Here is a 13,126-nt window from a genome sequence, read left to right on the forward strand (position 1 = left end):
TTTTTTAACAATGACAATGTTTTTTCCCAGTTTTCTTGCGTAGGTAGGTATATAAAAATAAACATCTCTCTTGGTCGCACATTTATCTAGCATCCTACGCAATTGCTATTTTAGCGAGAAATTATTATTATTATAGTTTAAAAATTAATCGATATGAATACTGTTACGCGTAGTTCGTAGTAAGATTGATGTTTACTGTTCGTAAATGAAACTTACTGATACTGGATGCTGCTTGAAGATAACAATTATTATATATAATAATCGTAATTGTAAGAGTGGTTATAAACCCTAACGTACATAATACTCATAACATCTCCGACGCATTTTATATTAATTTAAAAAGTTGTTTAACGCGCTGACAATGTGCCGATTTGTACAGGACACTCAGAAGTCCTATAGCTCAACAATCACTCCACCTTGCCGCCCTAGCAATTAACTGCTTCCTGTAGTGTGACATTAGGCAGATGACATACATCTGTTTCACTGATCGATATTCTTCATGAACAAGTTCGATACGGTTCAGTTCGACATCTTCACGAAGAACTTCTGTACCAAGGAGTCGGCACGCATCTCATTTATAAATATAAAAGTAAAATCTATTTACACAATCAACCAAGGTTCAAATAAAAACACAATTCCAATCCTTCACAATGTTTATTCTTAAACGTTACAAGCTTTTGGTATCTTTACAAGTAAAAAAGTAAACTTAATGTTTCAGAAAAATGTAAAATAGAAAAACCACAGACAAATAATTGACATCACTGTGGAATGTAGCTGAAACAATGCAATTAAATGCACTTTGGTGCAGAAGTAAATTTATTTCATAGGTTTGCTTAAATTATACCTGGTAACATATCTTCTCAAATATTGTGCTATTTATCAAATATGTTTATAATGAAAAGATGGAGCGATCAATTCACTGGGTCTAGAAATCTTACACTTTAAAGCGAATATAAAATAAACTTTCAAGTCATACTTAAATAAGCTTTCGAGTTATTCATACAAGTAGTTTAATTATTTATTACAATATATTTAACTCACTCATTAACCGTATCAGTAGTTTAGTACACAAAATTGACTAAATAATCGTAAATTTGAGTTAATAAGAAAATAAGTTACCAGCAAGAATCTATTAACTGACTAAAATGTGAGTGCTTAAGTTTATTCAAGACGAATGAGTTCAACATCAAAGATGAGTGTAGAATTGGGAGGGATGACGCCCGGGTGGCCTTGCTGGCCATAAGCAAAGTCGGGGGAGCAAGTCAGCTTGGCACGTTCACCCACTGACATCTGTAATGTAGATTTATTTTAATTATTAAAGTTGCTAATGTTATATGGATATTAATAGGGCAATAATTTTTTAAATTTATTATATGCCATATGAACATGACTTTGTATAGTCATAATAAGTTGTTTTTAATTAAAGCTGCAAGTGTAAAGTTCCATTTTATTGCAAAAAATTTTTAATAAGTGGTAAGTTATTTAATGGAATTTGTTTGATTTAATTTAACAGGAAATTATGATCATTATGATTATTTTTTTACATTATGTTACATACCTTAGCGACACCCTCATCCCATCCTTTGATGACTTCTCCCTTGCCAATCTTGAATTTGAAGGGCTTTCCGCGGTCGCGGGATGAATCGAACTTCTGTCCGTTTGTCAGGGTGCCTGTGTAGTGCACCACAACAGTCTGACCCTTCTTAGGATATGTGGCCTCTGTAACAGTTGCATTATTTTTTAGTGCTATCTTTAGTTAATAATGATAGAAATACTGGAATGTGCGCTTTAGCTACAATTTTATGTGTGCCTCTCTTAATTATAAGACACTTCATCGCAACTAATATTAGGTTTTAAGTTATATTTTTTACATAGTAAATTAAAAAGTTTAAAAAAATATTCCATTAGGGTTGCTTAGCTAGCAGCGATTATATTATACCGGTTACCGGTCTTTTTAATCAAGGTTATTAATTTTCAAATTTAATATTAAAAATTATTAGATTATTTAGGTTTTGAAGCAGAAAAAAAAGAAACAATGATCTATAATTCGGGAAATATTTTCAGAAATCTAAGTTTCAAGCATGATTTGTAAAAATATTTGTAGTTCATAAATTTTAAAAAACTTACCATCACCAGGAGAAATAGTTTCAACTGTGACTCCCATGATTACGTCGTCTGTGTTCTTAAATGCTAAATAAGATCTATGAAACAACTCGACTCGTCTTCAAACTACAAAATTTACAACACGTTTTTACGAAAGGAGTGGACTGAAAATGGCGTTCCTAGCAGACCGCGTTAGTTTTTTCGCGTTTGCGGATTCGTCAATTGCGCATGTGACATTTGTTCTTTTTGCTTCTCATTGGTTATTAAGTAGTTGAGGCTTCCTCTTTGACTTGTGATTGGTTCAAAAAGCTCAGGAAAAAAGAGTGACGCATACTGCAGGGAGCCATAAACAATTATTTTAACCAATAAATATTAGTCATAGACCAGTGTATAAGTGTATAATCTATGGTCATAGACTATAGAAACATAAAACACGTAAAAAGCGATAATGTTGTCATCTGTGTTTTTATTTCATATCGTACGGACGCAGCTATGATACCGGGCACTCTCATTCACGCGAATATGCCAACATACAAATTTGGGACGATACAAGCTAATGTTTTGCAAATTGTGTTATTACCGGCAAAGCATGAGCGAACATTTCCTCGCTGTGCGAATGTATGCACGCAAGTGAATGGCCAGGATAGATATACAGCTGAACAGTATTTATTGATTGTTTCATTATTTGTTTGAATGATCTAATTAAAAGAACTTCTGATTCGAAGTATACATTTTTGTGTTGGATAGTTATTTACCGAGGGGCTACTAAGGCATCACGCTACGACTTATGGAATGGGAGTGGACCAACAAGCAAGCAAAAAAAATGGTAAAATATTTCTCATGAAAGCAGGTCGAATTGCGGATGTCAGATAGAAAACGCTAAAAGAATTATATTTCTTGACGAAAGAAAGAATCACTTCTTCAGGATCAGCATAACCGTCTCTGTTCGGACGCAATAAACCTTCATGAGATCTTCTTTTCTGTACTAAATATCCAAAAAGACAGGAAAATAAAGCTTAGCACCGTTACTTGATTTAAAATATCATTCTTTTTATTTATGGATCGATTTAAGTATTAAAGTATGTAGCATTATAAAAAAATGTATTACACAATATTAACTTGTTATCGCGGAGTTTGCGTAGTAGTGGTAAAGGTTTTAAATAATAAAAATCATACAAATATAAACACTTTATTTGCTTCATCAATATGAATTCATGTAATCATATGACAATGTTAACGAATGAAAAAAAAAATACAGAAGCATAATAACAATTATTATTTCTAGTCTTTAGTCTTGTTATAGTGATATAAACACTAAATGCATGATGCAAAACAGTGTACGTACTTAAAAATTCAAATCTTACAGTTCTACAGAAGGGTATTATGATTTGTCTAGACGATTAACTGCTTGTATCAGTTTATTGAAACAAAAATTACTCTGTGAACCACAAACATTAGATCGTTGCAGATGTTGCCATATAAGTACATGATTTTATAGGTTTTGCGCAGAATATAAACATCACAGTAATTATGCTAACACATTTTATAATTTCTGTTAATTTACCTTACGACATTTCGACTATCACACACAACATACCTTTACAGAAAGGTCAATAAAGGGATTTTATTGGAATTGTTTTGAATTTATTTGCTACAACAATTCATATATCTTAAATAATAACATAGAACACATATTAAACATCTTAATAATTCAACGAACATATAAGCAAGTAAATAATTGTATAATACATAATATTCCGAAGAAAACAATCATTATAACTATTTATAATTTATTTAGTAGTACATTACCGTGCACACCTTTAAGTACACATTCATAAATCTACTTCAAGTACTAATCATTTGGTTTTAATACAAATTGAGTATTATAGCAAGGCATCTTTAGCGACTGAATAAATGTTAATACAGTAATATATACTATTTCTATATTTCAAAATTTTTGAAGTGATAACTTTTTATGGGAGATTAAACCGACTCGTGACGTAACGCGTTACGGCGCACGTCTGTCTGGCTTCCATTTTACTTACGCATACGGCAACGATAGGCTCTCACTCTAGCAAGTCAATTTAAATTTTTTACACTTATCGCTTCTCGGGAGTCTCAGAACGCACACGTTTTTATTATATATACTCGAAAATTAAAGTGTACGGTGACCATCTCAGTAAATAAGTCCTAAAACTATGTGAATCTCATTAGTATAGTAACTGTATCTTTGATATTCTTATTCATTCGCCAAATTGCCTCGTTAAATTTTGAAATAATATTAAATCGTCTTATGATAAGGTATTTCACTTTTGAATTTAAATTGACTGTAAATATGTACTAATATAAGTACTTATATGTAATGGTCAGAATTCAAATAAATTCGGAACAGCTTCGGATACATTTGCAAGCATTAATCGATATTTGAATAATTATATAAAGTAAATGCGCATCATTAATATACGTTCATTTAATTTAATTAATAATAAATTACAAAGCTCCATAAACAACATTTTAGTGTGTGTCAACATTTATTTAAACCGATCTCTACGTTATTAACTACCTAGGATTTATTTGTACAATTCATGATATTTTGCAGTGGGATAAAATTCAAACATTCTTTAATTATTTGCTTTAGATAAATTTGAAATTTTGTTTTTTTATTCTAAAGCTACATAAACTGTATAAAATATATTTTAATATGCATTTCATTTATAATATTTGGCAATCATTTTGGCTTATTTATCTATGGTATGTGTATTTTAAAAATAATGAAGTGTTATGAAAATAAGTGTATCTTTCGACTTATACGTAGGTATTAAGCACATTGTTTTTGTAAGACTGAAATTGACTGCCACCTGTGATCTATGGTTCTTTAAACCAGCGCAGGAATTGATATTACTTATATTATATAACTTTTACTCAGTAAGTAGAATCTTCTCATGTAAAAGATTTCTTTTTCACTTCTCATGTTAATTGTTTATTGTTTTTATATTGTCTGGTAAGGTAGGTAGTTTTATTTCAGTCTTACATCGTACTGCTTTTTCAATATTAATCTTTTCTTATACGCCTATCTAATTGAATGTGTAAAGTTAAATTTAACGTAATTGTAACAAAAATATGACTTACATACTGCTTTAAATGTTGATACCTTTTAATCACAATTTTTTATCCAAATCACAACGTACTTAATAATATTTAATTACATATAAAACCCTTTCAATTCTACTAATACAGACATAGAGACATTAATTTTTTTATTATGAATAGTAATAAATTCTCCCCTGTGCATTTTTTTTATTTGTCACTAGGTATGTTTAACGATAACGCAAAATAACAGAGTTATTAGACTATGACTAGAAGAGTGCTTTATGTCATTGTATGCTTGGCGAATTGATCGAAACAGAATTAATGTTTTTAAAATAATTATTAAAAATGTCTACCACAGATAACATACTATTTCTACTTAGAGGTAGAAAAAAGTTTATTATTGAATAAAAAAATAAACTAATACACGATGTAACTAAATACTTAGTTATCTGTGTCGATACTTTAGTAATCACTAGGTACTAATACGCCAATTGGGAGATTCTCGAAAAATTACTTTTTGAGTAAATATATAACGGTGCTCCGTTATCATGCACAAACTATTCATTTATAGCTTCATAAACACCAAACAACACTCACAGGGAGAAAATATAATTAAAAGATGATTATTTTAACATCGAAATTTGATTATTTCGTTTATACAAAACCTATTTATAACAATGCTTACTCGATACAATAATAACATACAACATTAAGCTGTTATTCTTGTAAATATAACACAACGTTTCTATTAATTCTAAGTAAAAAAAGCACACACGTTTTTTGAAATAATTTACTTTGGCACTTTTTACAACTGCGAAATTAACGATTTTAATTAATATAACACACGATTTCTGAAAAGAGGATCTACTAAATATAATCAACGTTAGGAAGCAACTAACAAATAATTTAAATTGATTTGACATAAGATTTTCAGATGACTTTAAAATGCGCGGGTATAATGTCAATTGTCAACTAGGAATATGATAGAATAATAAAATTCATAATTGACTGACACCATAATACTCCAAGGAAAAAAGAGAGCATATTAAGTGCTTAACGCAGATATTCATTCTATATAATTTATCATTTCATTAGTAAAAAAACATAAGTAATCATTGAACAAAATATTTCTTTATTACAATTCCTACAAATCACTAAGAATTTTCTAATTTCAAAGTATTATATAGAAACCAGTCACTATTGAGAGAGAGTAAGAGAGAAAGAGACAGAAGGACAGAGAGAGAGAGAGAGAAAGAGTGAGAGTCTGCATTTCATACCAGTTATAAAAGATGCCAAAGCTATATTCGGATACTAGGACGGACTGGCTGATAAAAATAAATGCGTTCATGGTGTAGTTGGTTTCTCATCTTCTTCCTGGTTATGTTTTGCGAGCGCAAGCAGTATCATAGTGAGTTGCTTCCTACTTATTTTGCCCTCACTGCTGTACTCCACGCCCTGGAGGATTGTCTCTTCGAATTCAAGGAGGTCCTGAGCGTCATAATCCTGGAAAATTTAAGAGGTAGCTGTTTGTTAGGGTGAAATTCTAAATACAGTTAGACTTATATTATGAAGAGGTTACGTTTCTAATTTTGTTGCGAGTCTATACAGGAGGGACACAGGTTATTCACAAATCCCGGGTCGACAAAAGAAGCCAGGGCAAGCTGCTAATTTAGAAATAAAAGTCTTCTCAACGGATTTATTATCCCCCCCCCGATGTGTCATTTATCATAAGTAATAAATAATAGAGACGTGTGAAGTGTGCCTAGATAGCAGCGCTATGTAGCAGCATGTCTGAGTCTGATTGCTGTCTATATTAATAAGTTGTAAAAAGTGGCGTAGCGAGGGTCTGGGAGGCGCTGGGTGCCATGGCCCCGGGCAGTATGTTAGTTGCCATTTATTAATTACGAAACTATGAAAGATACTCAGATAGCCAGACAGACAAACGGACATCAAAGAACAAGAAATTTTAGTAATAGCGACCTGTTTTCCTCTTTGGGTATAGAACTCTATCAAGAGGCGGGGTAATACCCACGCTACGCCATTGGTTGTAAGATCTATATAGGTAACTAGGTAATATTATGACGAGGAAACATTTGTGTTTTTGTTTGTCTGTTTGTAATGCAAATTCATACAAATTTACTGGATGAAAAAAGCTACATCTTCACTGAATGACATATAGACTAACGAGCGAAGCCGGGGCCGATCGCTAGTGCTGCAATCATCGTGTTATGTATTTTCTTTCTACTGTTAAATAAGATGAAATATCATTGAAGTATTTTAACTATAATAATTACTGGTAAGGGTAAAATATAAAAAAAAAAAACTAAATTATAGAAAACTGTAACGACTAGGTACAATAATTAAAACATGAATAAATTTCTACATTAAACTAAAATCTAGATTTAGTTTCAATTTATTGACTCTACTACCTCGGGTCACGTGTGTCCGGTATTTAAAACTAAAACTAGGTCGAGTTGTAACTGAAACATTTGTATCATAAACTGTATTAATACATTTCATAAATATTATAATTCTTCTTTTTTTGCTTCAAGAATCTGTGTCTGGTTACTGATGGATAAAAACAAAGAGTAAAATTAAAATTATTGCCAATATTTCTTATATCAATATATACATCATGTCATACAATATATATAACGCTAATCACAGGAACAACTCGACCGATTTCAAATATTATTTCACTGTATGATGAGTATGTGATCACTGATTGTTACTGGTTATGTACCAAGGGTAAAGCAGGGATGGATCGTTAGTGCTTTATAGCATTTTAGTGCAAATATTGTAGTTGTTAATTAATGTGGTTTAATAATATTTTCGAGTTATTTACATCAAATACAAAATACATAAAACAAAGTCACCTTTTTAACTAACTCCAACAGATCTTTCAGAAATCCCCTTAATTCTTCGTTTTCAATAGAGCCGTTGTTATCCTATAAAACAAAACATAAAACACAGTGTGTATTTATGTTTCTTTGTGTTAAAATGAATCAAAATATAAACTTCAAATATAATTTGAATTATAATATAAACTTACCCTATCGTATAGAGAAAACACTCTTTCTATATCGTCCTTGGTAAGTTTTGTAGCGCCCTGTGAATATAATGAAATATCAGAAAATATAACCTGCGTCACAAATGAGTGAATTCAATATAGGCAAGTTATCTTCCATCTCACTTGCACACCAGCAGTTTGTAGCATTCTATCTCCTCCGCAATTAAACAGTGATATATGTGTCAAATTATGATTATATTTGAACAATTTAAGAGTATAAAAAACGAGTAAAACGCTAAATTTTAAATGAAATATTTTTAGAAACTCTTTAATCTTTTTATTTTCTTAATCTTAATATTTTCAAAATAATTTATGTAATATAATTATAGGAGAATTCAGACGCTGTTTCTAAAGCGAATCTAGCTTGTTTAAATAGCATTGAAATGATGCTGACACAGCTATGTTAATGAAAGTATTTTAATATTATTCCGAGCATTATAGTATTTAGATTGAGGCAGCAATTGATTTATCAAAAACTATATTATTTACTTAATTTTCGTTTACGTAACAAAATTATGCTGATTATTTATATCAATTATTAATTATAGCATGACATAAGAAGCAATATTTACGGATTGATTTAGTATAGTTGTATTTTATATGCTTCATTTTTTTTTTCACATAAACACCTATAACACACATTTATACCATACACCTATTTTAAATCAGTATAAAACATATTTCATGCTCTAAAAAGTTCTTTTTCAGACAAAATAGTGAGATAAATGCTCGTAAAAGTGTTATTCACAGAGGTTGTATAGATTTAGTCATCCAATGGTAAAATTAGGCTTACATCTGTCCTTTAAATCAATTATTATTTTAATTATAGGTATAAAAATATAGATCAACCAAAGTTTTCATGAATCATACGTAAAAGAAGACTATTTGAATAAACGAATTAAAATGAAAAATAAAGGACAACACTAGCATTATATAAAAGCAATTATATCAGTGATAAATAGAGGTTATGAAAGTCTTAATAGAGGAGGTTAGGGAGGTTAAGGATTTAATTGTAAATAATTAATAGAAAGCCGGAAATATTTAAAAAACATACAAAAAGCAGACGTTGTATTTAATGCAAGTATTAAAGGGGCCAAGTTAATTTTACCAACGGATAACACACAACGAAGACTCACCTCAATGCCTTCCTATGTGCGTAGTGCAAGCAGCAGTGGATAGACAGAGACAGGCAAATCAATAGTATGTGTTGTGTTATTCAGTGTTCTAACACATTTCCAGTTGAGAGGGCAATAGCTATTTGTTTTACATTTCGTTCATATTTTTTTTAAATACGCCATACGAAATTGGAAGTCGTTTTTTTTTTTTATTTCAGCCTCAGTTTGTCATAACTTTCTTTTTAGTTTTATGTGGGCAGTAGATGTTAAATTATATAACATCTGGCGGAGTCAATTAAAACCTTCAGATAATTTAATTTTATTAGAACTAATTAATTTGTTGATATCGTTAACCGAAAGTAATTAAACGTTGAAGTATAGAAATAAAATTACATAACAATTATAAATGTACATACGTAATTATAGTATTTCAAACAGCTATTGCCGAGTATCGTCAAAAATTTAGTCAGGAAGTTAAGAAATACCTACTCTAGAAGGCAGTGCTAGTGCTTTCTTATTCTATGTTAGTGCATCTAATTAATCTTCACACACTAGTTTTATACGAATATTCTTGTTTATTCTAGTACTATAATGGCATGTATGAAAATCATGTAATGTTATGATGTCTGATAACAAATACTCTCTTCGCCGAAAGAAGCTTTTTAACTATGACACATTTCAGTGGTTTCATTGGAATGTCATTCGTTATTTTTTAAATTAATGTAACCCTTATTTCATTAAATATTGGTTTTTAATAGGTAATTTTTAATAAGTTTCAAGAAAAATTATTTAACTAAATATGCCTACCATAAATATTTATTTAGGTGGTGGATTATTTTTGCGCATAAGGTACATTTGAAATTCTACGAGTCTTTGTAATTAATTGATGAAATGAATGTATCATGTTGTGTATTCAAGCGAGTGAACTACGATTTTTTAAGCAGATTAACGATTGTCTGTGGCCTCATTCATTATAAAATGCAGTATGTGTGTTATCTATAGCATAAGTGAGAAAATGAAAAAGAAGACATGATCAGCATAATGTGTTCCTTTTTTAAATAAATATTTTTAACACGTATAATTTGGAAACTTTAAGAACTATATACACGGAGGACAATTTCTAATCTTACGTTTATTTTGATAAGTCTTAATAGGAACTAGTAACTTTCGAATGTAACATTCAAATTAGAGTACAATAGAATACGATGCTATTAATAATTTATGTTTTACGTAGTCTGTGGTAGCACTTATTTGATATTCACGATAATATTCAGAATTATTACCCTCGTCTCATTTCGAAGGTTGAAATGGAGCACCTATAACTTAAGAATAGACAATAAAGTTATGTATTGGAGTATGTAGCGTGTTTGTGCTCTTGAAAAACTAAGATAAAACAAAAGGCTGGCGATTATAAAATACGTTTTTATTTTTACTGCTATGAATTTTTTAATCTGTATGAACGCTTATATTTATGTCAAGAAACTTGTGTAAAGTAGTGCGTGAAATAGAAATACTATATTTTTTGTTTTAGAATTTTGTTCGTGTTTGATTTGAGTCTATTTATATTTTTCACTATTTAGTAGGTGTTATTTTCGCTACGACAACCAAGGATAACATTTTAAGTTTCTTTTTAAATATGATATAATCTTAACATCCCATAAAAAGTGCAAAAGAATATTTTAAAATGTGCAAAATTATAAAATGCGAAGGTTAAATTGCATGACACTGAATCAAGCAAAAAATGCACAAATGATAATAAATGAGCATAGACTGTAGAAGGATTTGCGTGGGAAAATGGCGTCGCAGATTTATGATTGGCGGGAAATTAACTGTCACTCACCTTAAACACTTGTCTGCACAGGAAATTTTCCTTCACAGGAAGTAACCTTCAACACAATTGTTTATTAATCATAAGCTTTTTGTTAATAGTTTTTGTGTTTATGAAATAAGTATAATATTACCCAAAAATATTTACTCGTTCATAGTTTTTAAGACGATAAGGTTTTCAACTTCTTAAATTGAAGAAGTACTTATCGAAGTCTAGTACTAATCCAAGTAACATTGTAAAGTCTAATATATTTATTATTTATAATAATATTTAATAATTAATTAGAATCTTAATTTCGCGTTTTAATAGTCAATTTTGAATTAGAAATTACAAATTTTAGTATTTCAATTAGACAAAGACAATGTTTCAAATAACTAGGTATTAAATATAAGAAGTAGGCTTAAAAAATATTGTGAGAGAAACAATTAATGTTGCTGTGAGTTATATTAAGAAAAACTTACTTTGCCATTTCTGAGAGCTGCAGCCGACCGTCTTTATTCGAGTCGAAAACTTGTAACTGTTAAAGTAAAATATTTTAATTTGTCTATGTCTATGAACGGATCTAATTAATTTTGTTTACTGAGTGGTTTAATTCCCAAGTTCCATCAAAAGTACGATATACGATTTGGCCAATCCCAAACTTCGCAGGGTATGTTGTAATTAGTTTGACGGTTTCATAGACTTATTATGTAATAACGGGTTTTTTTACTTAATTAAAACATTTGATACATACGTATGTTTAGGCTCTTTAGCTTATACCCTTTGCCTTATATACATGGAAACGAATTCAAAAGGTTAGTGTTCAAAACGTTTCATATAGAATGTAAATTTGTCATATTTTCGAATCTAGATAAGAATCCCGAAAATAATGAATGTTGAGTGACACATGTCACAAACACGTAAAGCTATTTTCAAATGCGTTGTCATGGCAACCACGAAGAAAAGAATATTTTTTTATTGCCAACCCAATGGTTGAATTTGAATATCGATAAGAAAGAAGGCTAACCCGGATCCCAACTTTTATAATTTAGTAGACAATCATTGGTGGTAAATGTTATAACTGTGTAATATTACGATTCAAAAGTGCTTCTGTAGTCTAGTTGAATGAATAAATGTTTGAGTTTAAGTTTGAGTTTGACATTTTTTGATATCTATTATAAGCACTTGTAATCGCATCTTGATTCTGCACCACGACCAACCAAATTAAATAATGGTCCCTTATTAAATTAAGTTCGATCGAAGAACTCAAAATTTATCAGTAAGTTACTTGTGAATAGATACAAAAAAAACACATTGTTTGCAAAACATAGAAATAAAAACCCTCTTACCATGGTGTCTGTGTACTCAATCAATTTATCTTCCGAAACGTCGTTTATCTTCTTTGCCTCTTTCAAAAGATCTCGTAAGAAGTTCTGAAACGTATTTTTTTATAGTATTAAGCTTTTCGAGTATTAAGGTAAATAAGGGTAAATCTCAGTGATTGAATCGACGTTCCAAGGACGAAGGAAGCGTGAATCTGTTTGATATTTTATAGAACACTGTTGTTGGTTCCATTTTAGAATCTGGAGTGAGCCTACCGTCCAAGTTCATTGGTGACCTTATCATAGACAAGAATTATTATTCCTTTTCATTGTACATGAGCACTATACTATTGAAACTAAAATATATCAAGTGTATTTTCAGTTTTTTCAATTAAACATGAACAGGGATAGAACATATATTCTTACTACTACCACTACTACTGCACGCCCCGTCTCCTCCCGGGTATTCATTTAGCATAATTGACATAACATTTAACATAACATTTTTAAAAAGCAGTGGTGGCTCAGTGGTGAGAACCTCGGATTTCAAAATCGATAAGTCGAGGTTCGAGACCGGGCGAGCGTGCAGGAAATAAATTGATTTTTCAATTTATCTGCG

At 30.4% G+C, this 13,126-nt stretch overlaps 2 protein-coding genes across 3 annotated transcripts in view; both read right to left on the bottom strand.

The window, feature by feature from the left end:
• Positions 1 to 635: 635 nt before the first annotated feature.
• On the bottom strand, positions 636 to 2,310 carry LOC119836970 (peptidyl-prolyl cis-trans isomerase FKBP1A-like). Its single transcript, XM_038362445.1, has 3 exons — positions 2,128 to 2,310; positions 1,559 to 1,719; positions 636 to 1,290 (listed from the first exon to the last, which is right to left on the bottom strand). Exons 1-3 carry the CDS (start codon positions 2,162 to 2,164, stop codon positions 1,162 to 1,164), a joined length of 327 nt encoding a protein of 108 aa, XP_038218373.1. The 5' UTR covers positions 2,165 to 2,310; the 3' UTR covers positions 636 to 1,161.
• Positions 2,311 to 3,335: 1,025 nt separating this feature from the next.
• Positions 3,336 to 13,126, bottom strand: part of LOC119837126 (calbindin-32) — a 68,598-nt gene continuing 58,807 nt past the window's right edge. Inside the window, exons 7-13 of one of the 2 annotated variants that reach the window (XM_038362632.1) lie at positions 12,535 to 12,618; positions 11,668 to 11,723; positions 11,219 to 11,264; positions 9,400 to 9,411; positions 8,246 to 8,302; positions 8,070 to 8,141; positions 3,336 to 6,696 (exon numbers count right to left, since the gene is read on the bottom strand). In XM_038362632.1, coding sequence (XP_038218560.1) covers positions 6,538 to 6,696; positions 8,070 to 8,141; positions 8,246 to 8,302; positions 9,400 to 9,411; positions 11,219 to 11,264; positions 11,668 to 11,723; positions 12,535 to 12,618 — 486 coding nt within the window. In that variant the 3' untranslated portion in view covers positions 3,336 to 6,537. The remainder of the gene's footprint in view (positions 6,697 to 8,069; positions 8,142 to 8,245; positions 8,303 to 9,399; positions 9,412 to 11,218; positions 11,265 to 11,667; positions 11,724 to 12,534; positions 12,619 to 13,126) is intronic. The other variant, XM_038362633.1, reaches the window with a different exon arrangement.

This window comes from Zerene cesonia, chromosome 26 (assembly GCF_012273895.1).
Source record: "Zerene cesonia ecotype Mississippi chromosome 26, Zerene_cesonia_1.1, whole genome shotgun sequence".
NCBI classification, from domain to species: domain Eukaryota; kingdom Metazoa; phylum Arthropoda; class Insecta; order Lepidoptera; family Pieridae; genus Zerene; species Zerene cesonia.